This window comes from Oryctolagus cuniculus, chromosome 3 (genome assembly GCF_051225735.1).
Source record: "Oryctolagus cuniculus isolate XC-2025 breed Fujian yellow rabbit chromosome 3, ASM5122573v1, whole genome shotgun sequence".
Classification (NCBI taxonomy): Eukaryota; Metazoa; Chordata; class Mammalia; order Lagomorpha; family Leporidae; genus Oryctolagus; species Oryctolagus cuniculus.
The window spans coordinates 169,995,613-170,023,068 of record NC_142869.1 but is presented as its reverse complement, the minus strand read 5'-3'; the positions used below and the strand labels follow the sequence as shown (position 1 = coordinate 170,023,068).

General features: G+C 45.5%; 1 protein-coding gene across 2 annotated transcripts in view; it reads right to left on the bottom strand.

The window, feature by feature from the left end:
* LRGUK (leucine rich repeats and guanylate kinase domain containing) overlaps positions 1-27,456 on the bottom strand; it is a 121,767-nt gene that overhangs the window by 20,359 nt on the left and 73,952 nt on the right. Inside the window, exon 16 of one of the 2 annotated variants that reach the window (XM_002711985.6) lies at positions 8,111-8,250. In XM_002711985.6, coding sequence (XP_002712031.3) covers positions 8,111-8,250 — 140 coding nt within the window. Of the gene's footprint in view, positions 1-8,110; positions 8,251-19,402; positions 21,687-27,456 lie in introns of those variants that run through there. The other variant, XM_089328642.1, reaches the window with a different exon arrangement.

The following is a 27,456-nucleotide window of genomic DNA, read 5'->3' as shown; positions in this document are numbered from 1 at the left end:
TCCTAACAGAGACAAGTCATTTAGGTTCTAAACTACCAGCAACCTTAGGGAGGGGAGTGGACAACAGGTCACGCAACACTGGTTATTGGTGATACTGAGGCTCTCCAGAGGGGTGGAGACAACCGACCTGAACTCACCAAAGGCAGTGGCTCAGTGGGTCTCACTACTAAAATATTCATTCCATAAAGGCAGAGACAAGGTCTGGTGTGTTCTGTTACCTAAAGCAGGGTCTGATCAGCACGTATCTGTTCTACAAGGAACGGCAAACCCAGACCCTGCCTCCGTGATAGGGATTCAGCCATCCAGCATGGCCGGACAGCCGAAGGAGTGAGGGACTAGGAGGAAGGAGAAGGAAGGGAATGGGAGGGAGGAAAGGGGAAAAGGAGGAAGGGAAGGAATGAATGGGGAAGTGGGGAGGAAGGGTCTTCTGCATATGGGAATGGAGAGGATTGCTTTGAAGGCAACAGCCCTTCCTAGACGTCCAGACTAGCACCAACGTAATGAACTCCTCCATCACAGACCGTGGGTGACTCCTTTTCCACTTGTCCATAGTTGCCCTTAATTCACTATTCCAGTTCCTCAGATCTGTATCCAGTGGGGGTAGTGACCTGGGTCTCACTGCTGAACAGTTCTCACCCTAATCTGGTCTACTACCGTGACTTGAACTATCCCTCTTCAAGCCCTTCAGACTGGTTTTTAGTTCACTTTGCCTGCCTCTGGTTTCAGCATCGCCCTCAGATTCCTTACTGATCGCCCTTAATTTTTCAAGTGAAATCCCTCAGGAAATCCTACTCAATCCCAGAATGGACTAAGTGACTCACTGAGGCTTGTTCAGCTAGTGAGCAGAACAGGTGGCCCGAGCCCCACCGATGTGTGCCAGCATCCCATGCTTCAAGAACTTCTCCAGGGGCCGGCACCGTGGCTCACTTAGTTAATCCTCTGCCTGCGGTGCTGGCATCCCACAGGAGCACCGGGTTCTAGTCCCAGCGTCTCCTCTTCCAGTCCAGCTCTCTGCTGTGGCCAAGGAGGGCAGTGGAGGATGGCCCAAGTGCTTGGGCCCATGCACCTGCCTGGGAGACCAGGAGAAGCACCTGGCTCCTGGCTTCGGATAGGCGCAGGGCTGGCCGCAGCGGCCATTTTGGGGGTGAACCAACAGAAGGAAGACCTTTCTCTGTCTCTCTCTCTCTCTCACTGTCTATAACTCTGTCAAAAATAAAAAAAATAAAAATAAAAAAAAAAAACATTTTCAACCATTACCACCTTATATTCCCTCTCCATAGATAAGCACTGTAACCACGTCTTCGTATATTTTTTAAAGATTTTATTTATTTGAACGTCAGAGTTACAGAGAAGGACAGACAGAGAGATCATCCATCGGTTAATTCACTTCCCAGATGACCACAGTGACCAGCGCTGAGCCAGGTCAAAGCCAGAAGCCAAAAACTTCATCCAGGTCTCCCACATGGGCAGCAAGGGTCCAAGGACGTGGGGCATTTTCCACTGCTTTTCCAGGGGTACATTAGCGTGGAGCTAGATTGGAGGCTGGGACATGAACCGGCACCTATGTGGGATGCTGGCTTTGCAGGCTTTACCTGCTGTGCCACAAAGTAGACCCCCTTCTTCACACTTTTATCACCTCGACTCGCAGCCCTAAATATCAAGATTTAGCATTGCCTGTTCTTTACTTCTATATTAATGGAATCACATGTATTCCTTTGAATCAGAATTTCTTGGTTCAAGAATACATTTGTAGAATACATCCATGTAGAGAGGTTTGTTCATTTACATTACTGTATACCTCTCATCATATGAACACTCACAACTTTTGCTTAGCCACGTTCTATTGATAGATATTTGAGGTTCTAGATTAGGACTACCATGAACGGTGCTTCTATAAATATTTTTCTTTGTATTTCTGGAGCACAGGCCTCTCATTTCTGTCAGGTGTACTCAGGAATATCACACTGGAAGTACATGGTAAGTGTATGCTCAATTTCAGTTAAGTCCAGCCATTTTTCTATTATATACCCAGTTCACCTTACACCAGCGGTCTTTGTAAGAACTTCCATTGCCCACATATTAGCAGCCAGTCTTATCTTTTAGCACTTCCAGGTTACATGCAGTGGCATCTCATTGTGGTTAGAATTCGCACTGTGTTGGCCGGCGCCGTGGCTCACTAGGCTAATCCTCCGCCTGCGGCGCCGGCACACCGGGTTCTAGTCCTGGTCGGGGCGCCGGATTCTGTCCCGGTTGCCCCTCTTCCAGGACAGCTCTCTGCTGTGGCCCGGGAGTGCAGTGGAGGATGGCCCAAGTGCTTGGGCCCTGCACCCCATGGGAGACCAGGAGAAGCACCTGGCTCCTGCCATCGGATCAGCGCGGTGCGGCGGCCATTGGAGGGTGAACCAACGGCAAAGGAAGACCTTTCTCTCTGTCTCTCTCTCTCACTGTCCACTCTGCCTGTCAAAAAAAGAAAAAAAGAATTTGCACTGTGTTAATAACGAGCCTGTATGTATCTGTGCATATCATTACTGGCCATCTGGCTAGCCTCCTTTGTGAAAGCATTTTCCTATGAATGACCTGTTCTTTCTTAATAATTTGTAGTTCTTTATATACTCTGGACAAAAATACTGTTGGATTTATTCCAAATAGCTTCTCCCTCTCTGATTTACACTCTTCTTCTCTTTCGTGTTGTTTTCTGATTACGTTCTTAATTTTAGTGTACCTCCATATTTCAAAATTTTCCTTTGTAATTGTTTCGTGTTACTGTTAAATCTTTTCCCATCTCAAGGTCATAAATATATTCTTTTTAAAACAGTAATTGTTTATTTACTTGAAAGACAGAGTTACAGGGAGGGAAGAGGGAGAGATCAATCTTCCATCTGCCAATTCACTCCCTAAATGGCCACAACAGCAGGCTGGGGCTTCACACCATACTTGGAAGTATTGTTAATTTGACTTCACATTTGTGTATACAATCCACACCTTAATTTTTGCATATGGTACAAGATTAGGGTTGAATTTAATTTTCCCTATTTATATACAATTGGCTGTATACAGAAAATATCATTTTCCTACTAACTTAGCTGTGCCTCATTTTTTTCATAGATCAGTTTTCCATGTGTGATAGGTCTGTTCCTGGGCTCTTTGTTTTTGTGATGATACAAACATTAAAATCATCTCACCAATTTGCACAGAAAATATTATGGAAGGTTTTGACTGGATTGCATAGAAACTATAAGATCTATTGGACAGAGCTGACATTTATTCATAGTGAGTCTTGCAATCCACGAACATGGTCAATTCCTCTAATTATTTAGGGCTTCATTTTTTCTGTATAGAACTATTATATATATTACATTAGATTTATTTTAAAATATTTTAGATGCTATTGGCAATACATTTAAAATCTTTAGAAAAATTGTTGCTATTACATAATTTTTTTGCATATTGACATTTTATCTAATAATCTTGTCAAAAACACTTGGTGTTTCTAAACTTTACACTATCCCTGTTCCTAGTTTATCGAACTGACTAGTACCTCTGGATCAACATTGAATTATTAATTATTTCACTTCTTCCTCCAATTGGATTAAAAAAATATACATTTCCTAATCTTTGAGTGTCACCCTAGAGATTAAAATATATGTTCCTAGCTCATCAAAATCTCAAGTGTTCCAACATTAATTATTGCATTTATCCTCTTCCTAGAATTCAAATGGAAAAATTCTGGAACATAGCATTTCCATTTACACCTTTCTCAATAATACTGGTGCTGTACATTTTAATTTTTATATTTGTATTTTATAAAATCTGATTTTCTCTCTATATTTTGATATCACCATTCTTTTTTTAAAGTCAAGATCTCATTAGATTTACTCTCATTTTACCTTTCTCTTGCTCTTTTTTCTGGCATATCTGCCCTTCAGTTCCTTTGATCAGATTTCATTTTAGCTAAGGAAACTTCTCTAACATTTTTTTCATTCATCTAGGATTTCTGTGTCAAATTCCCTTTCCTTTGTCTAGAAAGAACTTTAATTCACCTTCACTTTTGAAGGGTATTTTTACTGGGTACAAAATTCTAGGTTAGCAATAATTTTCTTCTATCACTTCACATATATTCTTCTGCCTTCTTGATTCCGGTTCTTTTGTTAATCTTTTTTTTTTATTTTTATTTATTTATTTATTTTTATTTTTTGACAGGCAGAGTGGACAGTGAGAGAGAGAGACAGAGAGAAAGGTCTTCCTTTGCCGTTGGTTCACCCTCCAATGGCCGCCGCGGCCGGTGCGCCGCGGCCGGCGCACCGGGCTGATCCGATGGCAGGAGCCAGGAGCCAGGTGCTTCTCCTGGTCTCCCATGGGGTGCAGGGCCCAAGCACCTGGGCCATCCTCCACTGCACTCCCTGGCCACAGCAGAGAGCTGGCCTGGAAGAGGGGCAACCGGGACAGAATCCGGTGCCCCAACCGGGACTAGAACCTGGTGTGCCGGTGCCGCAAGGCGGAGGATTAGCCTAGTGAGCCGCGGCGCCGGCGATTCCGGTTCTTTTGGAAAATCAGCCGTCAACTGAATTGCTGCTCTTATGAACGTATCCTCCATTCCCTTTACTCTTTAGGTTTTTGTGTTTATTTCTGGTACAATAGAATTTCAAGATAAATGTGTCTAAATTAGGTTTTCAGAATTTCTCTAATCTGTAGCTTGATGATTTCTGGAAGGACTGTAAAATTTTCTCCATTTTTTTATGCAAATGTTGCTTCTCTTCCATTTCCCCTCATCTCTGTTTTTTGGATTCTATAACACATGTCAGATCTTCTCATCATTTGCTTTATGTGTTTTCCTTTTTCCCTGTATTTTCCATCTTCTTGTCTAAGACATATTTTTCCTAACAATCTTTCAACCTATTCTCTCTTCAGCTGTGTCTTAACTTGGTATTAATTTCAGTTACTTCCACCTCTTCCTCACCTCAAAAAAAAAAAAAACCCACACAGTCATTCCAGGTTTTTAAATTCTCAATTTGGTTTTTGGTTGAAATTTCCCGTTTTTCCTTGTATCTGGAAGATTGTAAATACAATCATATTAACATTTGGGTTTGATAACAGCAACACATGGACGTTCCAAACTGCGTACTCGATATTACCAATACCTGAAGACCCTGTGAGGCCTGCTTCCGTCATCGGTTGATTCTGTCATGCCTAGTGCATGTTTTCCCATCTCCTTGTGTGCTTGGTTACTTTTCATTGTGTAGCAAATACTGTATTTTCAAAACTGCCTATGGGGTATTTCCTATGCCAGGTACACAGGCCATGCAGGACTCCTGACCGTACTGTCAGGGATGAGAATATCTAAGCTGTAGTTCCTGTGCAGTTTTGTGTGCTTCTTCTTCACCCTTCTCTGCGGTGGCTCTTCAGCTACAACCCAAATCAGGCATGGTTCGCTCGATTTCCCGTCTTCACGGACCTCAGAGGTTCATGCTATTGTCTTAATTCACAGAACTGTCGGGTGTGTCAGTTCAGCCCTCTGCCATACCCAGCTCAACTGGCAAAGGTTCAGAGGAATAGTGATCAGAATAACATACTGGCGGGATTATACGGAAAAGCCTCACTGCTGTGGTGAATTTTGCGGCGGTTTTGAGCAGGAGAGGACGAATGCAACCTCCAACACAAATGCAGGGGTGCTTCAGAGCAACAGACCCTAAACCAGAAACAGAAGACCAGGAGCCACAGGAACCCCTGCCCTGTCCAACACGCTCAAAGGCTCTTTGATAGTTTCCAAAGGAAAATACGCACACATTAAATCAACAGCCTTGAACAGTTTGAGATTTAGGCTTTTGACTGAGCAAGAAGCACTTTTCCTAACCCACGAAAAAGGAGGAGGAGGAGAGGGGGAGGGGGAGAAGGAAGGGGATGAGGGAGGGGTGGGGGAAGTGAAGGGGGGGGGAAGGGGAAGAAGAGAGGGGGAGGGGGAGGGGGGAAGGGGAGGAAGAGAGAGGGAGGGAGAGAGGGGGAGAGGGATAGAGGGAGAGAGAGGGGAAGGGGAAGAAAAGAGGGGGAGGGGGAGAGGGGGAGAGGGAGGGGAAGGGGAAGGGGAAGGGGAGAGAGCACAAAGAACACAGGTGCTGATCTACTCCCCAAATGCCTGCAGCAGTTCCTGGCAGGGGGCTGAAGCCTGGAACTGGGAACTGAGTTCAGGGTTTTCTTTAGTTTTAATTTATTTGTGAAGGGGAAAGAGAAAGAGAAGGAGAGAAGGGGGGAGGGGGAGAGAGAGAGAAAAAAAAAAAGAGAGAAAGAGAGGAGCTTGATTTACTACAGACCTTGGTTGAAGGGAAGAACCCCAGACTTAACTTATTTTGACTAAGTAAGATTTACGCGCTCAAGAATCATGGCACACACTCCTATCACTACAGATGTTTGCAGCGTCTCCACCCACTGCTGCTGCTAGCAAGCCAGGATCTGCACTAAACGTGGCCCCACATCCCACAGGGGATGGCACAGCAGTCTATACGACCTGCCTGGCGTGGCTTCGGAAGTCCAGCTGGGCTAATCAGAGTCTCCTGCCATCAGCGTTATAAACCAAAGGGACAGAGCTGTCAGGAACCGTGGGCACAGCGTGAAGAAGGCAGAGAGAAGGTGCTGGGTCAGATGTGAGAGCTCCCTCAAGCTCCTGAGAAGGAAGCTGGCGGCGTGGGGACAAGGGAACACAGATGAACAGGGGCAGAGGCATCCGCCTCTTGCGCTAGAACACACAGAACCTATCGCGACTTCATCAGAGCAGAATACAGTGCAGCTACGGCCGTGTGCACCACAGCCTGGGCCTCCTGGCTGGAAGGGACGGGCCACCAGTCTCTCACACACCACTGCCAACTGTTCTTTTCTGTTGTTGTTTTTAAAGTGTGTTTATTTGAAAGGCAGAGTGTCAGTGGGAGGTGGAGGAGAGACAGAGAGAGAGGCCATCCATCTGCTGGTTCACTCCTCAAATGGCTGTAATGGCTGCAGGTGGGCCAGGCCTGAAGCCGGGAGCTTCTTCCAGGTCTCCCATGTGGGTGGCAGTGTCCCAGGCACTTGGGCCCTTTTCCACTGCTTTCTCAGGCACATTATAAGGGAGCTGGATCAGAAGTGCAGTGGCCAGGACTCAGACTGGCGCCCCGGTGGGATGTCGGCACTTCAGACAGCAGTGTTACGGCCTACATCACGGTGGTCCCCCCAGTTGTTCTAACTTTGGAAGATGGTGCAACTATTTGCTTATAACAGGACTGTCTTGGGGAAACACAACCAGAGAGCTGACAACCCAAACTGAAGATCTGCCCCTTCTGTGGCGAACTGTAACTACGTAAGACTTTGTGTATTCCCAAATCATCACAGGAAAACAAATCTAATCGGAATGCAGTGCCGATTGTGCACTGAGTACTCCCCCACATCCTGATCATTCCAAATTCTCAGAGAAATGAGTTGGGACTAAGTTCTAAAACATGAACTCTGGGGAACCCGCGTTGTGGCATGGTGAGTTAAGCCGCCACTTGTGTCTCTGGCATTCCATGTCCCAGCTGCTCCACTTCTGATCCAGCTCCCTGCAAATGCACCTGGGAAAGCAGTGGAAGACGGGCTCAAGTCCTCGGGCCCCTGCTACCCAAGTGGGAGCCCCAGCAGAAGCTCCTGACTCCTGGCTTCATCCTGACCTGCTGCAGTCATTGGGGGAGTGAACCAGTGGATGGAAGGTCTCTGTTTCTTTTTCTCTCTCTCTCTCAATCCCTGTAACTCCCTCAAATAAAATTTTCCTTAAAAAAAAAATTTCAGGCCCAGTCTCCAAACACTCAAACTCAGATGTGCTCTTCTGCATTACTATGACCAAGGTGCTTTTCTATTCTTGCTAAATGAGGAGCTGAGGGTCACAGTTTTCACTGGGAGCCTTGGGGGGAAAGGAATTCACAAAATCTTCAATACTCTATAATCAATGTCTGTTCTTAGAGATGTATAAAGAACGGGAAAATTTTGTTCTCAATTGGTGTCAGCAAGGGAAAAAGTTTTGGGGAAACGTATTGGTTTCAAAACATGAAGCCCACTTTTGTCTGAGATCATACAAGGTTCAGTTGCGGCTTTACCCCTTCTTCCCCTGCCTTACCACTGGGGTTTTTTTGGCTGAAAGTTTGGGCCATAATTTAACAAAGTAGTTTCTGTCTGTGGAGTCCTGGAAATCATTCACATTTGAAACAGTCATCTTCCTGGGAGGCTCCTCTGACTTCAGGTAAGACTTCTGAACATCTGGGAGGAAAAAAAAGAAAGTTTAAAATAAAAGGCATAAAATAGAATAAGGGTATTTCTCAAGTGGTAGAACTGTTCTGTATTTTTATAGTTGCCCAAACATAATACATGATATGCTTAAGGTCAGTGTATCTAACTTTCAAAATAAAATAGAGTAAAATAATAATAATAATAATAAATCAGTGCACAAAACCCCCTGGACAGATCCTCTGAGTAGTCCTAGCATTCAGTCGGGACAGGCTTGTGAGTGCAATTAAAGGAAGAAAAACTCCTGGCAAAAAACAGTGGGTTCTAGTTGCTGACTGAGAAAGTCACCCTTACAATGTCTTGCTATGGACAAAATACTTCCAAAAGGCTAAAAGGAAAATAAAATATGCAATGCTGAAAAGGAATGTTGAAATACAAAGCAGGTCACTGTTTAACAGAATTTATAAATAATGTCTAACGTTTCCTTTAAGACAATCATAAGGTCCAGAGATCTAGCCCTTATGACTATAAATGTCTTAGTGTTGCTCATCTCTAAGAGGGCCCTTGGATACAAAGGAGCAGCAACAGGTTTCAAGGGCATTGCTTTCCCACATGGACCGGGTCAATATGACTGGCTGAGCCCATGTGGGAGGCTACCCCCAGTCAAAGACAAAAATACAACTGTAAACAGAAGCTAGTTTTGTTTTTAATACACAGAAAGGCTGAAACCAAGCAAGAACAATCCCAAGGTGCTACGAATGAAGTCACCATCGTGGGAATTGATACCAAGAGGTCAGAAGGCTTCAGGGGCTGAGGCACCGACACTTCTGGGCTGAGAAGGGCTCTCACGCTCTTAGTGCTTGGCAGACAAGGTCAGGGTGCCCTGATAGGGTGGGAAGCTAAACAGGCAGTGTTTGGAAGCTTCAGCCGCAGACCTAGGCACAGGGACAGGCGCAGAACCGCATCTGGACTGAAACGCCTCTGGGGAATCAGACTTCTCTACCCTGTGTGCTGGTCTGGAACCTGAGCTTGAACTCCCATCATACTGTGTGGCAATCCCAAACCAAGGACACAAAGTCAAATTCATTGCAGACAAGTCAAAGTATTGAAGCAGGATAGGGAAGCAGAGTCCAAAGCTCCACAACCCAGCACCTATCTTGAGAAAAAGGAAGAGATACTCAAGTGACGTAACGTGGGGAAGGATTGTATCCAAATAATTCCAGTTAATAGTTAGCAATCTGCAATGGAACAGTATAGTAACTACATTGATCACAACCAAAGGGATAAAAGGAGATAGTTGTATGTAGAACCACTTGCTGTTAAATCTTCATGATAAAAAGTCATTTGAGGGGCTGGTGCTGCAGTGTGGCAGGTAAAGCCACTGCCTGCAGGGCCGGCATCCCATATGGACACTGGTTCAAGTCCCAGCTGCTCCACTTCCAATTCAGCTCTCTGCTATGGCCTGGGAAAGCAGCAGCAGATGACCCAGGTCCTTGGGCCTTTGCACCTGCGTTGGAGGCCTGGAGGAAGCTCCTGGCTCTTGGCTCCAGATCAGCTCAGGTCCAGCCATTGCAGACATTTGGGGAGTGAACCAGCGGATGGAAGACTCTCTCTCTCTCTCTCTGTGCCTCTGCTTCTGCCTCTCTGTAACTCTGCCTTTCAAATAAATAAATAAACCTTTTTTTAAAGTCATTTAAGTCATATTTACCAAGCATCTACAATGTGCCAGATGGTGCTTGGGATGCTGGGGCAGAACAGTAAATAAAAAGGCCTTGATCTGTTGAGATTACATTCTAATGCTGGAGAAGGGAAATAAGATGAAATAATGCCAGGTAATAAGCATGATGAAGAAACAGTTGTCAGATAAGGGGGCAGAGAGAGAGAGACAGCATGGTGGTCTAAGGAAGTCTCTCTGCAGTGCAGACATCTGAACTGATATCTAAAGACGTGAAGAAAAGCATTCGAGTGTCTGTGTTCTCCATCAGGCAGAGAGGGTGGTTTGAATTAGGACCCAGAGTCATGGTGTTTGTTTTTGTTTGTTTTAAAGATTTATTTTATTTGAAAGGCAGAGCTACAGACGGGGGGCGGGGGGGGGGTGGGGGAAGAGAGGGAGAGAGAGAGAAAAAGGTTTTCCATTCCCTGGTTCACTTCTTAGGTGGCCACAATGACCAGAACTGAGTTGATCCAAAGCCAGGAGCCAGGAGCTTCTTCTGGGTCTCCCATGAGGGTGCAGGGCCCAAGCACTTGGGCCATCTTCCACTGCTTTCCCAGGCCATAGCAGAGAGCTGGATCGGAAGTGGAGGAGCTGGGACTTGAACCAGCGCCTATATAGGATACCGGCAATGCAGGCAGTGGCTTTACCCACTACATCACAGAGCCGACCCCATGAGGCATGCTTAACATACTTGTATCGGTAAAGAACTCAGTGGGGCTGGATACACACACATACATCCTACTCAAAATACAGCACTTGTGCCCAGTTCCTTTTTCTAGGTTTCTAAGACATAAGCCATCTGTACCATGGTGTAAACAAATTCAATCTGATAATACAATGCAGCTGTGATTCCAACAATTTAATGTCTTAATGGTTTCTCAGCAACAAAAACATTTTGGGTACAGATAACGTGTTTATATTACTATTAAACGACAATGCAGTGCCACCAGTTTAATAGCTTGGACTCCTATAATAAAGAGCTTCATGCATACAGTCTTCAATATAATTTCTGATGTCTTAATACATCAATGGGCAAAAGACCTTACTTCCTAATTAAAAAAATACCAATGTTATAATATAACACAACAGAGTTTCTTAATGTGATCTTATTCAAAGTATGTAAATTTAATTCAACCTTGAGGGAACATTTAAAAAATAAACCACTTTATAGTAGACAGAAAGAACCAAGTTCTTCATTTATATAGGCTAGCGAAATTTGTTTAAACATCTACAATGAAGCATAAATGAACTTAATGATGCATGGAACATTTTAAAGTTATTTTATGGATTAGTATCATTACTAAATGCAGGAAAATATAAATGAAGTATCTGGAGCAACTGCAAGTACATCTCTAATTAATTCTAAACCGCTTAGACTTTTTATTTAAACGTATATTCCTTGGAAGTCAGATGAGTTAAAATGTTAGAACACTTTCATTAAAAGAATAAGTACCGAATCCAACCTAAATAACAAATGCAGGCCACATACTAAAAATAAATCATTTATATGTGTGTTTAACATCATATCATCACACAGACTGAATGGGGCTTTTTACTGTATGAAAAGGAGAGGAGAAAATAAAAGATGTTGATGATCTACTACAGGTAAAAGGCTAGGTCAGTGACTAGTTTCAAAATTACCTTTTGGGGGTCAAATTGTGAGTATTTTGAAAAACAAAAGTCCCTATTTTAAAGACCAATGCTTCAACATTATTAAGATTACTTGATATTTAGTCACCCTCCTGCACAAAAACATGAAACTGATGAATATGCATTATACATTTTTTAAAAACCCAAATAAAACCTTGTAAAAATGTATCGACACTAGAATTTGTCTCTGAAAGCATTTTGAAATGGTGATTTCAAAGCAGACTTTAATTTTCAAACACAAGTCGTCAGATACCTGGATAATTTCAGAATCAGTTTTTCCCACTCAAATTGGGCTTAAAACATAAGGAGGTTTTTAAAAATTAACAAGTAATTTATGGCTACCATGCCTACATGAGTATACATTTATCAAATGTAAATACCCATCATAGAGTATCAACACTGAAATATGTAACCAGGAAAAGTGCTTAAAACAAATTAAAACACTGATGATCTGCTGCAGGCTTTTAAATGTTTATTTTTAATGGTATAGTCAGATAACTTGTGGTGCAGTACTAGGAAAGAGCTTAGTCCTCTGGGAAGTACTATCACAGTGCCACAGGAAGTCGTGTTTTCAGGGCAGAATTACATCTTAAAAGTTTCTCTATTAGTGCTTCCAAGAGAGAAAGAACAGCAAATAGAAAAATAATAATTTTATATAATATTCATAATTTTTTCATAGCAAAATAAGCTTTAATAGTAGAAAGCAACCATGTTAAGTCCATGGAAATATATAATAATGTTCACGCAATATACATTTTAAAATGAATACATTCATTAAACTATTCTAACAGTAAAGTGCTATATTACCAAGTGTTTGGAGAAGTCATCAGTTATTTAAACAGAAGCAAATGTTACATCAAGAAAAAGTGAGGTACGAAGCCTTTTTTCCCATGAAACTGCATACTTTGTAATGGTTTCAGCAGAGTTGAACTAATGGATCAAAATTTGCACGCTGTATCTAGTATGTTCCAATTAAAACACAGAACAAGACGACAAGGCTTTATTTTTTTAATGGATGACTTTATCTTGAAATGATTAGCTGACACTCCGAAGGCGTGGTGGGTAAATTTCAAGAGTGGAAACCTGGTGTGTAGGAACTGCATAGGACAAGGGGAAGGGGTAGCCAAGATGGCAGCAGGCGGGAGAGCAGGCCTTCCGGAGCTCAGTACCCACCGCGGGCTGCCGGCACACGGGAGTAGCTGTGCTCCTGATGTGACTTCTACCTAACCCCGTGCTGCTGCCTCTGGTCAGTGAGGCCTTTGCTAGCTAAGGGCTCATCCTTCAAGGACAAGTTTTCAGCGGTCACTTTCTTCAGCAGACTTCTGCTCTTGGAAAGTGCGGTTCTGTAGATCCGGTAGCTTGTTAAGGGCCCATCTTTGTCTCATCCCATCACAAAGAGAAAACAAAATGTGCGTGATATGAACCAGTAACTTGACAGCATTTACTTCCTAACCAATCTGAAACTCAGGATACAAACGCTCTTCATTGTATCTATAATGAAATAATAAAATTCATAAGTAACATTTATTGAGCTTATATTATGAGCCGGGTGTTCTGACAAACGGCATTTTGCCAACCACAGTTTCTTTCCAACATTATTCTAATTTTGCTTGAGCCCACTGATTCAGCTGATGTCAAGGTTTGACATCCTATTTGCCAAATGCTTTCATCTGGTTTGAACAATGTCCTATTTCAATTACTGACAAACAGCAAAACAAAACAAAACAAAACAAAACAAAAGTTTTGCTACTTCCATGTTAATTCTGACAGGTACTCATATAAGCACTTAGTATGTGTCAGACATTATTCTGGATGCTTTTCAATATATTGGCTTATTCAACTCTCACAACAGTTCCCCAAAGTAGGCAGCATTATTATCGTCTCCACTTCATACTGAGAACTCTGGAACCTGCAGGGTCACACAGCTGCACTGCAGTACAGTTGGAACTTCCAATGATTACTCTGACTCTTAGTGTTATTTTTCATCACAGATTTTTTTAAAGATGTACTTATTTGTTTGACAGTCAGAGTTACAAAGAGAGGGGAAGAGACAGAAACAGGGGCCGGCGCTGTGGAGTAGCAAGTTAAGCTGCATGCATTTGAGTCCCCGCTGCTGCACTTTCAATCCAGCTCCCTACTAACGTGCCCGGGAAAGCAGTGGAGGTTGACCCAAGAACTTGGATGCCTGCACCCATGCGGGAGACCTGAAAGAAGCTCTTGGTTCCTGGCTTTGGACCAGCCCAGCTCCAGCCATTGCCGCCATTTGGGAAGTGAACCAGCAGATGGAAGATCTCTCTCTCTCTGTGTCACTCCCTCTCTCTTGCTGAACTCTGCCTTTCAAATAAATAAATATATTTTTTTAAAAGCAAGAGAGAGAGAGAAAGAGAGAGGGAGGGAGAGGGAGAGGTAGAGGGAGAGGGAGGGAGGGAGGGAGAGGGAGAGAGACGGGGAGAGAGAGAGAGAGAGGTCGATTTTCCATTTGTTGGTTCACTTCTCAGATGGCTACAACAAAGCCAAGAGCCAGGAGCTTCATGTGGGTGGCAGGGGCCGAGATACTCCTTCTGCTGTTTTTCCTAAGTCATCAGCAGGGAGTTGGATGGGAAGTGGAGCGTGGAGACGTGAACCAGCATCCACAGGGTATGCTGGCATTGCAGGCAATGGTTTTACCATTAACGCCACAACACTAGCCCCTCATTGTGAATTCTTAAGTCTATAATCTTTAAGAAAAAGTCTTAGGCTTTTGCTATTCATGACTGCTCTCCCATAATCAGCTTAAGATTAACAGTTTTAGAGGTTTGGTCTTTTATTACTACTTATCTATCATCAATGCAAAAAAAAAAAAAAAAAAGGTTAGCCTCTTATCCCCTTCTGTAAATACTTGCTCAATACAGAAAAAATTATTTCTGCAACTATGGTTTTCAAATTGAACTCAACAGCCAAATTTATTCACGGAATGCTATACTGGATATTATATACATAGTGCAATGATCTGAAGTAGAATTTGGAAGATCTTTTATGGTAACAAGATCATTTTCGGGGTTGTCATGCAACAAAAGGCAAGAAAGAGAACACTATTGATCAAGGTTGTTTTGAAGTATTATTTCCCCTTAAGCTTTCCATAAGAACTTACTACTGTGTATATGAATTTTGGGTATATCTTATCCTGAGCCTCAACAGTGACAAGGAACGGTACTGCCCAGACCCCATATCCTTGTCCCAGGGAGGAATTCAGCAAAAATGGTGCTAATCTATCCAACTTCTCTCCAAGGCAGCCACCAGCAGGCAGTGGCCCAATAAACAGGTTCTCAAAGGACAGCAGCGCAACGCGGCTCCGGAGTGTGCAGGGCAGGACTTCTCAAACCGCAGCTGGCAAACTTCATTGTGAAGCCAGTTTAGCGGCACAGAAAGTATCAGAGTATCCTCTCCCTTGTAAGAGTGTTTCCTCTGTACGTGTTTGCTGAGTCATGGTATTATCAAGTGCACTTCTGGTTATGGAGCTTGGTCCAAAAAGCTTGAGAGCCACTGAGCAAACGAGTCCTAAGTGTATGAAGTTTGCTGGTAACTAAGCAGTATCGGAAGGATTTGCAAAAAGTTCACGGAAAATGGGTATCATGAAAAAAACCAAGCGTGGACTTCACATTTTTTTTGTACCAAAATAAGTGTCTGTTAATTTCATTTTCCATGAACCTACTGAACTGCCCTCATGTTTAATAAAACACACAGCTGGGCTCTTCACAGCCAGCAAGTACAGTTAGTTGTAGTAAATGAATGGATCACAGATCATAAGAGGGACCTCATGTTTTATCCAACCTGGCCATCGTGGCCATCTGAGGAGTGAACCAGCAAATGGAAGCTCGCTCTCCGTTTCTCCCTCTCTCCCTGTCACTCTGCTTTCAAATAAATAAGTAAACCTTAAAAAACAGGATATATAAAAATTTTAAGTCTTTGATAGATATTTGTAAAACTGTCCCCTAGAAAAGGTGTAACAATTACTTTCTCACAGATGGCATGGGGAACTTCAGCAAGGACAATCATTAATCTATCTTCCATCTTTGCCAATTTGATACTCAAAAAAGGTATATTCTGTTTTAACCCTTTATGTCCCATCATCCTATAAATAGGACTCCTACAAATTACAGACTTAAATGGAGCAATAAATATACTGCCCACAGTCACTTTAAAATAAATGTAGTATCTTTGAAATAGTCACAGAATATTGAAAATTTGGGGCTTAATGGATTAACTTATATAGAGGTTCAACACGTTCTGACATGTTTATTAGCCATTTCTGTCTTGCTCATCTTTTCCAGATTGCCCAATCAGGTCACATAATCACTTATGTTTTGAGCCTTGGAAAATAAGTTAGCTCTTTAAATATTTGAAGGGCGCTTGCAAGCCCCCTGGAATCATTATCTTTGTTGATCTGAACACTGAGGTGCCATGCTTCTCTAAAGAACCTTGAAGACAATATTACTAATGTAGTGACTATGAGTCCACCATATTTTTTTCACGACAGATCACTTTGCTGAGGGGCATCTCAAATGGAATTGACATGGACTTTACTTTTGAATGTAAAATGATAATTCAAAAATATTTATATTCTACATTTAAAAATCAAAAATTTCCCTTATTCTAAGAAAATCAGTAATGGCAGTAAAATCCTCTCACTAAAGAGAAGCTGATGATCTTTTCCTCAGGCCACAAATAAGGGGCTGACACTGTGGCACAGCAGGTAAAGCCACCGCCTATAGTGCCAGCATCCCTTATGGGCACCAGTTCGAGTCTCAGCTGCTCCACTTCCAATCCAACCCCCGACTGATACACCTGGGTAAGCAGTAGAAGATGGCCCGAGTCCTTGAGCCCCTGCACCCATGTGGAAGACCTGGCACAAGCTCCTGGCTCCTGTTTCGGATTGGTGAGCTCCAGCCGAGGTGGCCATCTGGGGAGTGAACCAGCAGATAGAAGACCTCTCTATCTCTCTCTGTCTTTGCCTCTGCCTCTCTATAACTCTTTAAAATAAATAAATATTTAAAAAAAAGAACAAAAATAAAATGTTGAGTTGCACTGAATCTGAAACATCAAAAACTTCTACTACCAACAGAAAATCACAAACAGAAATAAGAAAACTTACTACTGTTGGCTTAGATCCCAGGAAACAGGAGCTACACTTCCTCCGAGTCAGATGAAGGCAACTTTGGCTTATCACTTCATTCATACGCTAATGAAAATGCCACTCCAAAAGCCTTCCAGAGACTCAGAGTTGACCACGGAGGAAACCGAGCGAATTTCTGCAGTTCCACACCCAAGTGAAGCATTGGTGCCTGTGCAGTGCCCCACACACAGCTCACAGAAAGGAGCTGGTTCCCGCTGCTTCCTCTCCTTACCATCCTGTTCTGACTAGTGCAGGAGTGCCCCAGCCATTCTTCCTGCTCCCTGTACTGCCTTGCTTACACTGACCTTTTATGTCACCTCCACAAGCTGCCTCTCAGATACAAAGTCAACCACTCACTGGCTCCCCACTGTTACAAGATCAAGTTGACAAGCTCTTAGCATAGCACAAAAGGCCCATTGGATATGCATAGGTTCCTTGCCAGGCCACTTGTACGTCTATGCTTAGGCATACACTGTTCCTTCTAAGAAAACTTCACCTCCCCATCAGTCCAATGACCAATCCTGCAAACTTGAAGCCTTAGCAGAAGGATGACCTGCCTTTGGAGGTGTCTCCTGAGCCAATTCTTCTATCCCAGGTTGAATTCAGTGTCTTTTCTCGGTATTATTATGATGGCCTGGAAATGTGTTTTCTTATCTGCAGGAAGCCCAATGTAGCCTCACGTGCAATAGACCTCCAACTGCCCTAATCACGTGGTGTTGTAATGAATCATCTTGTCTGACTCCCTTGATAAAAGAGAGCGCTCCTTGAAGTGTCCTAATTATCCTTATACCTAACAACTATCATAGTGCCTGGCACACAGCAAGTTCTCAATAAACACTTGTTGAATCAATGACCCAACTTTATCAAAATGAATAGTGCTTTTAAAAATCATCTTACTACTTTTATCTTGTACGAGCCAGGTAAATCAGAGGATAATTTTTAGAGTTATATGGCCTCTTTGTTTTATAATCCTTCTGGATTTTATAAATACCAATTTCATGTACTGTGCTTGACATAATATTTGATATTCATATGGTTGTGTGTAAGATATGTTTATGCAAGAATTTATTTATCAGTTACATTTTTAAAATACAGATGCCAAACACAGCTTAGCAGTTGCTGTGTAAGAGCTCAATAAATATCTTGCAACTTTTTAAGGGTTTAACCTCCGCTCTGCTGCCTAGCTCACAATTACTCTTCCTTGTCTGGGAATGGAGGCTCCGTCCATGGCAGTGGGCCATTCCAATGGGAATGTCTAAAAGTGACTGTGTCTCTGGCCAAAGTGGATTGGTTTAAGAACGAGCACCTAACCCAAGCTAGGCCAATCAAGTCTTTCCCTGGAACTTGTTCTTTTAATCTTAGCTTCAAGGAACATGGCAATGGGAACTGCCAGAGGTAAAAGCAGATGTAAACTGGAGAGCTATTGACGGTCATGTATAGAAACTGATACACAGTCATTTGGAGTCCAAAGAATGAAGGCAACACGGAGAAGGAAACAGAGACAACCAATGTCCAGGAGATGGCAAGAGTCCTGGAGATGGCAGGAGTTGTGATACTTTCCATAACAGGTCCCAATCTGATTCCCTGCGTGTGCACCCCTGTCCATCCCACAGCTGGGCTGTGTGAGATACTCACTCTTCCAATAGGTCTGCATTTGCTGGCTCAGGTTGCATTCCTGTCATTTGTCAGCCAAAGAATCCTGATGGTATGAACAGATAAATGAAGAACTGATTCACCCGAGTTTTCTCCCCGGTAATTCTTCAACTGATTTAACCAGATGGTTCGGCATAATGAAGGCATGGGCTAATTTACATGAGATTCCTATCCAAAAGAAAGAAGGGATTCATTTCGAAAGACATTTCAAACAAGAGTAAGCTCCAGGCAACATAAGCCAACAGGAATCTGCAGCATTCCATCACAGTGTCATGAACGCAAAGACGTGTCCTCTTCCTTACAGGAGATTCCACAGATTAACTGCAGGCTCGGCATCTAGAGGAACAGCTAAGGCTTCCTTCCTTTTCCGTGTGTTTGAAGGATTTACTTATCCATTTGAAGGACATAGTGTTGGGTGGGGGGAGAGATCTCATTCGCTGGTTCACTCTCCAAATAGCCACACAACAGCCTGAGGTTAGGCCAGGCTGAAGCCAGGAACCTGGGGTCCAGCAGGGTCTCCCCTAAGAGTGGCAGACGCCCAAGTACTTGGGCCATATCGGTTGCCTTCCCAGGTGCATTAGCAAGGAGCTGGATTGGAAGCGGAGCAGCCAGGACTCCAGCCAGCACTGCCATATGGGGTGCTGGCATCTAAAGAAGCAGTTTGACCCACTGCACCAAAAAGCTGACCCCAACAAAGACTTCCTTTCTCAGGGTTCTTTTTGCTTCAGGGTCCCTTGATAATGTAGGCCTTGTGAGAATTTTCTAGTATCTTGGTGACTTTTCCTAATGCAGTTCGGCCCTACTTCAGCCAGTGTTGGAACTCCTGTTGGAATTTGTGTCTGGACACGACGGCTCCTTGCTGACATCAGCCTTCAGACTGGAGCTGGTGGATGGCAGCAGCCGACAGAGCTGTAACCCTCTGTTGCTGTCTCCCTCTGCCACACAAGAGGCACAGGGGCACAGATGGCTGCCTTCTAGAATCCAGTGTCTGGTCAGCACAGCGCAGCCCCTGGAGACCTGTGCTGACTCGTGGTTGCAGCAGCAGGCTACCGCGTAGACTCGGAGTGCTCCGGCCACAGCTTCTCACGCCGTGACAGCGCTGCTCAGGGGCACAGACTAACAATCTGGGGGCCGCAGGCAGGGCTTAAACCTTGATGTTCTGGCTGCCCCGGGCCCGCAGCCTTCCCTCCCAGTCACCCTGCTCCTCAGCAGACACCCGACTCTGGGCGGGGGCCGGGCTTGTGTCCCGGGGCACACCCCCACTTTTCTGGGTTTGTTCCTCTTTGGTTGGCTGCTTGGAACCAAGTGCATGGACGCTTTGGGCAGAGCTCTCTCTGGCCTGGCTGGTGTCCCTCGGGGCTTGTGGCCCTTCATCGGGATGCTGGGCGGGAGCCGTGCTCTCGCGCTCTTGGGGCTCTGAAGCAATCGCTCCCTTCCGAGGTCTCCCCATTGTATGATCTTGTTCCTTTCTGCCTGGATGCGCCACAGGGGCAGAACTGTCTTGCAGTGACTCAGTGGAGGCCGGTCCAGCCTGGAGCGCGGTCTTGGGTGGGGCCTGGCCCTCTTGAGTCGGCGGGTGACCACTGAGGGGGGCTGTATTGTCTTGATGCAATCCTTGAGAAAGTTCTCTTTTCAAAGCTGGTTCGTTCTTGGACACGCCTGCGTTCCGAGCCCGGTCACTGTGAGGTCTGTCGGCATGGGCCTCCTTTCCGGAATGAGGAACTTTCTCCCCTTCCTCTTCCTGGAACTGAGGACTGTTAGGTGATGGTTTGGCGCGGGGTGGCTCGGGGATTTCCAATGTACGGACTTGTCTTCTCTGGTGCTCCCGAGGGCTTATAGCAGGGCGGGGGTGAGGACGGTCAGGCACCCTCGCTGCAGTCGCCTTACTATGGGACCCAGGGGTCGCCCTTCTCAGACGTGCTGGTCTGGTAGCTGTGTCTCTTTGGAGAGCGAGTTTTTTTTTCCTAGCTCCCATCTGCTGCACTGGCCCCGGGCTGTGGGGCGAGGCCTGCATGCCTGTCCCTTTCTTGCTGGAGGAGGAATGGCCTTGTGTTGGGTTTTTCCCTTCCTTTGAATCGTGATGGGGCTCCGCGAAGGGAGTGGGGATGCGGGGGAGCCTGACTTTCTGAGCCTCCTCTTCCTGGGTAGCACCGGGGATGTGCGGGGGTGCTTGTTCCTGGGTGGGGGGACTGATGAGAGGGAGCTTCACCTCACTGGCTTTCTCTTCCTGGACGTGCTCAGGGTGGTGGGCGGCCTGGGAGCTCAGACTTGCAGGCAGTCTGGAATGGGGAGGGCTGATGGGAGGGAGTTTAGCCGAGTCTCCTTCCTGAGTTCCCAGAGGCCTGGGAGAAGGAGTCAAGGTTTGATCTGAGCTTGTCCCTAACGCCTCTTCCCTGCTGGGCGAGAGGAGCTTCGGTGTGGGCCTCCTACTCTGGAGGGGAGCCAGCGTCCGAGGCTGGGGCAGCCTGGTGGGGGCCAGCCGGCTTCTAGGCAGCAGAGCCGCGGGGGGTTCCCTGGCTGGGGCCTGCTCCGTGTTTGCAGGCCAGTTTTGTGGGGGTGGCAGTTCTGGGTAAGGAGTGCCGACCCGCACGCCTTCTGCTTTGGGGACCTCTTCCTGCGGAGCCGGCTGGGACCCTTCAAGTGCCTGCACTGAGTCAGGAAGGGAGCTGCTGGGTGGAGGTCTGGCTGGCTCAGGCTCTGCATCCGGAATTAGCTGAGGGCTGAGGGAAGTGGGACCAGGTCCCTGCTGAGGTTCAGAGAGGGGAGGATTTGTGGGGGCTGCCTCGGTTTCCCCAGAGTCTTCGTCCTGGCCTGGGTGGGGGCTGAGGGATGTAGCTGGCGCCGGAGGGTGCTGGGGCAGCCCTTGAGAGGGTGAGGTGGGAGACTGCTCCACCTCCTCTGCGCTCACCTCCGGTGACCCGGCCTTGCTGTCTGCCCCAGGGGCTGTGGTTTTTGGGGAGAGAGCTGGCTGCCGCACATCCTCTTCGGCTGGGCGTGGGGACACGTCGTCTTGGGCCTGCTGAGGAACGCCAAGCGCCGGGGAGCCGAGCCGCTGAGGTGTTGTGGTACCCGCCTGGCTGTGGAGAGGAGGCTCTGCGTGGTGGGCGTCTTGCTCCTGAGGCACCTCTTGACTCTGGGAGGGGTCTGGGTCCTGACTGTCAAGGACTTGCGCGTGCATCTGCATTCCGGGAAGACGCTCTGCTACCTGGCCATCAGCCTGCAGTTTTGCCAAGCGCCTGGGGGAGGGAACCAGGTGTGCCGGAACCCCCGAGACGGTCTTCTTGTTAGAAGGAGCCCCTGCTTTGGTATAAAAGGACATTAGCTGAAAACACGCTGAACTGTTTAGAAATTAATAACAAAAACATCTTTCCCTGTTGCGATGCACAAGAGACCCTGGAATCCAATCACACACTTGACCTTTCCTTCTCCTTGGGGAGAATTCTTTTATTTAGTGGAATTTATAATAATTTTAGTCAACTGGAACATGCACTTGAATGAACAAACATTAAAGAGGCTTTCTCATAGAAGCAAAATTTATATCCAGTTCTGTGGGTGAGGAGATTTTCCCAAGTGAATGTGATTTGAAATCACCACCTTAGAGATCAACGCTGCTTTTGCCTGGTAGAAACCAGGGAGAGAACAGCCAGGCCGGATGAAGTCCCGTTCGCTTGTTTCTGTTTAATGACAGTCTCCTTAGATAAGCTGTGAGTGGTACGATGAGTTACGCCTGCTTACTGACGCTTAGCCTGGGCATGGGCATCAGCAGGAGCTCAGTAAGCAGGTGTCGCGTGGAAGAAGGGAGGAAAGAATGGGTGCAATCAAATCAGAAGGCACCAGGGCTCAGAGCAGTGGCTCTCGAGGGCCCCGCATCCCTGCAGCTACCCCACCCTACTCCTATCCTATCCTACACCCTACACCCTACACCCACCTACCCCGGGACTCCTCTAGCCTTCCAAGTGTACCCTGGCTGCAAAGCTAGCTCTCAGAGGCTACCAGCAAGGTGAGTGAGGCAGAGAGGGGTTGCTTCCTCTGATCACCACAGGAGCATGCTCTCACACGCTTTGGTCTCATGGACACAGTCGCTCCAGCAAGCACTTGTTTATGCCAGGAGCCCTCGTACATCCCAGCGACACGAAAGTCACTCTAACCCAACCCTGAGGACCATGGGCAGAGATGTACAGGGGTCAGAGGTGACATACCAGTCTGGAATGGCCTCGAAGGGACTAGTCTCAGCTCACCGCTGGGGTCACCTGATACTCAGAGATTCTAAACCAAGTCACACCTCCCATGTGACCCCAGAGTGGACCGTCCCCGTGCCAGCCGTGGCGGCCATTGGAGGGTGAACCAACAGCAAAGGAAGACCTTTCTCTATGTCTCTCTCTCTCTCACTGTCCACTCTGCCTGTCAAAAAAAAAAAAAATGTGGTTTCATTTCACCATCCTTACAGCAAGAACTACGGGCGAGCGTGGGTTCAGCTTTCTAGCAGCTCTGATGGAAGCACTGACTATCCCAGCATAAGCTGTCTGGAGACGGATGGAGGGTAAAGACGTCCCTTATGTTGAGCTGTGAGTAAACTGAGTTTTCCCTTATTTGAACAAAAACTTTATTTCTTACTTGGAACTTTGAAGTCTTTAAGCTTTTAGAAACAAATATTATCCGCACCACTACAGGGAAAAACCAAGCAAAAACAACATCTAAATGGATATACATTTAAGTTAATAAATAGTGCATCTAAAGGGTGGGCATTGGGCACAGTGGAGGAGATGGCACTTGGGATACTGGCATTCCACATCGGAGGGCCTGGGTTCAAATCCTCACTCTGCTTCCCATTTCTGCCACCCTAGGAGGCAGCAGGTGACAAATCAAGTACTCAGGTCCCTGCCACCTACAAGGGAGAGCTGTTGTAGGTATCTGGGGAGTGAACCAACAGATGGAAAATCTTTCTTGGAGGCCAGCATTGTGGCATAGTGGGTAAAGCCACTGCCTGTAGCACCAGCAATCCATATGGATGCCTGTTCATACCCCAGTTGCAACACTTCCAATTCAGCTCCCCGCTAATGCGCCTGGGAAAGCAGTAGAAGATGGCCCAGGTCCCTGGGCCCCTGTACCCACGTGGGAGACCCAGAAGAAGCTCCTGGCTTTGGCCTCACTCAGCCCCAGTTGTTGTGGTCATCTGGGGAGTGACCCAGTGGATGGAAGATCTGTCTGTATCTCTTCTCTGTAACTCTGCCTTTCAAATAAATACATAAATCTCTTTTTTTTTAAAACAAGGTCTCTGACTCTGCTTTTCAAATAATATGAAAATAAATTTAAAAATTTACAAATTAATGGCATTATCGAAAGGTCTCAAAAATTTACAAACACTCTCTACCCAGAGTTACTATTATGCATGTATTAAATGAAACTTCAATTGCTCTATCCGCCGGTGAGGTTTTACACTTCTGGGCCCGGGCCGCTGTGTGTTTTACACAGAAATGCCTGACCCTGCTGCTTCTCTTTATCACTTTGTCCCACTCTCATTGTCAAGAGCAGAAACTGAAATTGCATTCTCAGTTACAAATTAGCCACATAAAAATCACTAACATAAAGCTATGGATTGTTATTTCAAGTATCTGGGAGAAATCTTCAGTTTGCATTGACACAGGATTACTACTTTTAGAAAAACAATGCAGTGGGCCGTAAGATCTCTGCACTGAAGCCTTCTATGACAGCTGGGGAAAACCTCAGCTCTGAAGGCCAGATTCCTCCAACAGCCTTATAATGTACACAGTTTTGGTTTTTTTTTTTTTTTTTTTTTTTTGAAGAAATGGGAGTTAAGAATCATTGCTTCAGTCAAATCAATGATCACTGCTTAGAATTAGACTGGTAAACTAAGCCTTCATATCTCCAGCCCATTTTTCCAATTATTCACACAAAACGGACTTTCATAGAATCTTAGGTATTTAACGTTTTTAATTCCTTCCCCTTGACAGCTAAATTATTTTTTAAAAATCCACCATATTATTATTTCTTTAACTTCTAGGGACCCATTTATATAAGTAATATATGTACTATTTGTAACAATACCTCAGATATAGAACTTGACCTCAGGGAGACCCACTGGGAGCACAGTCTGGAGCTGAGGCCCGGCTGGGCCCCTGCTCAGGGAGTCTTGGCACTGCCTCGCTGCGGGGCAGCCGTGGCTGGGTCCCCCGTCCTCCTGTGAACCTGCCTGTGCTTCCCGACACAAGCCGCAGAGCTCTGAGACTCACAGAGCCCACTGGCTCTCCTCCCTGGACTGATGGGAACATCATACAAGTTTAGGAATAAGGACTGTGCTTATTAGAAGCTTGTAAGTACTCTCTTGAATAATGTCCAACCTCTAAAATCTCACTTTATGTGCAAGTTTATCTTTAAACTATCAATGGGGGAAAAAAAACCAAGTTCCTCAACAAAATAACTGTGCAAGAGAGCTACAGTGTTCAGCTTAGGAAAATGCATTATTTTACACAATACTAAGCCTGCCTCAAAAGCAAATGTCTGCTGAAGCGAGTGAGTTGATGAATTAATTACAATTCTGTCTGTCTACACTTTAGAGCTGGAATTCTGCTATTCAATAACTGGATGGCTTAGTTATTAAATGTACTGGGGAGTAAATATTTTTATAAAGTCTATAATTCATCCTTATCATTAAATCAGACAGGCCTAACCTAATTAGTCCAAGTAAATCAAGCTTTATTACGCCTTTTAAGATGGTAGTCCATTTTCCTATGCACACATTACCTGGTCTATTAATCTGCCAAATGCCAGCAGTCAGTGTTCCTGACAGTGCCGGAAGGCAGCATACAGAGGTGGAGCCTCATAGGCCAATAAGGCTCAAAAGCCACCAACCGGCGCCGCCCATTCAGAAACCGTATGTTTTCCAGTTACTCAGATCTGGTCAGGCTCAGGGGACTGACTCACATTTACCCAAACCCGTAAGAGGCTGATGTAAAAACCAGCACACCAATTTAATTTACAATGGGAGATGAGCCCGGCTCAGGGATCAGAGCAACGCGGGGCGCAGCCCTCACGGGGCATGTCCACCCCGGAGACCAAATTAAAGTTCAGAAAGGTGCTTGGTTAGCAAGGAACGAAAGCAAAGGGAGCTAGATTTCCTCAGGAGAAGCTTCCACTGAGCTACGGAAACCCCAGGAGGCTTACTGCACCCCTCCACTCCACGGTCACCGCTTTCTAAAGAATGAACACCTGACCAGGAGAATCAGAGCAAGGCTGGGTACGCACACCGACACCCTCCCTCCCATCTTACTGTCCTCCCCTATAGACGGGACACAGACTGCCACTCCTCCACTAAAGGCTGTTTCCAGACAAACTGCACTTTCTTAAAAAACTTTCCAGTCGGCAGGCCAGTCCTGGTCACTTCATCTCCTGTGAGACGCATGTAGAGGGAAATTCTATTTTTTTTTTTTTTGACAGCCAGAGTTAGACAGTGAGAGAGAGAGAGAGAGAGAGAAAGGTCTTCCTTTTTCCATTGGTTCATCCTCCAACTGCGCCGATCTGAAGCCAGGAGCCAGGTGCTTCCTCCTGGTCTCCCGTGCAGGTGCAGGGCCCAAGCACTTGGGCCATCCTCCACTGCACTCCTGGGCCACAGCAGAGAGCTGGCCTGGAAGAGGAGCAACCAGGACAGAATCCGGCGCCGACTGGACTAGAACCCGGTGTGCCGGCCAGAGGGAAATTCTTAGCCACCGTCTGCTGAGTTTTACTGGCTTCACCAAAATACCGGGTGTGCTTGGCCTGGGAAAAGTGTGTAAAATTGCAAATCAGCACACTTGGTTTGAAATCCGGTGAAATCATGACCTGTCCTGCCTCAGTCTGACCAGGCACCCAGGCAAGCAAAATCGTATTTGGGTGAAGATTCATAAAGGCTAAAGCACAAAACTGCATAACATCCACCCAGATACAAGAGAAATCTTCTGTTGACATTTTAGAATATGTTACATGTGAATGAAGCCCATTGAAGGGAACTTTTAAAACTTTTATTGTTGGGGACAGCGCTGTGGTGTAGTAGGCTAAGCCTCCACGTGCAGTGCCGGCATCCCATATGGGCGCAAGTTCATGTCCTGGCTGCTCCTCTTCCCATCCAACTCTCTGCTTCGGGAAAGCAGTAGAGGATGGGCCAAGTGCCTGGGTCCCTGCACCTGCACGGGAGACCTGGAAAAAGCTCCTGGCTCCCAGCTTCAGATGGGCTCAGCTACAGCATTGCGGCCATTTGGGGAGTGAAGCAGCAGACGGAAGACCTCTCTGTCTCTCCCTCTCTAACTCTACCTCTCAAGTAAATGCATAAAACTTATTAAAAAAATAAAGTGTCTTAAAATGGTAATAATACTACGATTAAAAAACTTATTAGAGTAAGATGACCTAAAATTGACTATCAAAACCATTTGCAAGCATACAGTTCAGTGGCATCAAGTAATTTCATACGGTTATGCTATTATTCCAGGTACTTCATACAAGGGGACTCATACGCTATTTGTCTTTTTGTGACTGGCTTATTTCACTTAGCAGAAGGTCTCCACGGTTCATTCGTACTGCAGCCTGTGTCAGATTTTCTTCTGTTTCTCAGGCTGAGGAATATTCCATTGTGTGTAGATATATCATATTTTGTTTATTCATTCATCCAGCAACGGACACTTGCGCTGCTTCCACCTTTTGGCTCTACTGTGCTGCTATCGCACTACTAGGGACAGGCGATTTCCTCTATCTCTGAGATTCCTGCTGACAAGTCTCCTGGGTCCATACTCAGAAACGGAACTGATGGGTCATTTGGTGGTTCTACTTTTACAGTTTCTGAGGAACTACCATCCTGTTTTAAATAGGAGCTACACCATTTCACATTCCTACCGACAGTGCATAATGGATCCAGTTTCTCTACATCCTGACCAACACTTGTTATTTTCTTGTGACTTGTTTTTATCCTAATGGTTGTGAAGTGGACTCGGGAAACCTTTTATAACACATTTCAAAATACTCATGTACCAAAATCCCAAGTGAGGGCTTTAGAACTGCTGGGTTCCGAGGACTCACACTTTTC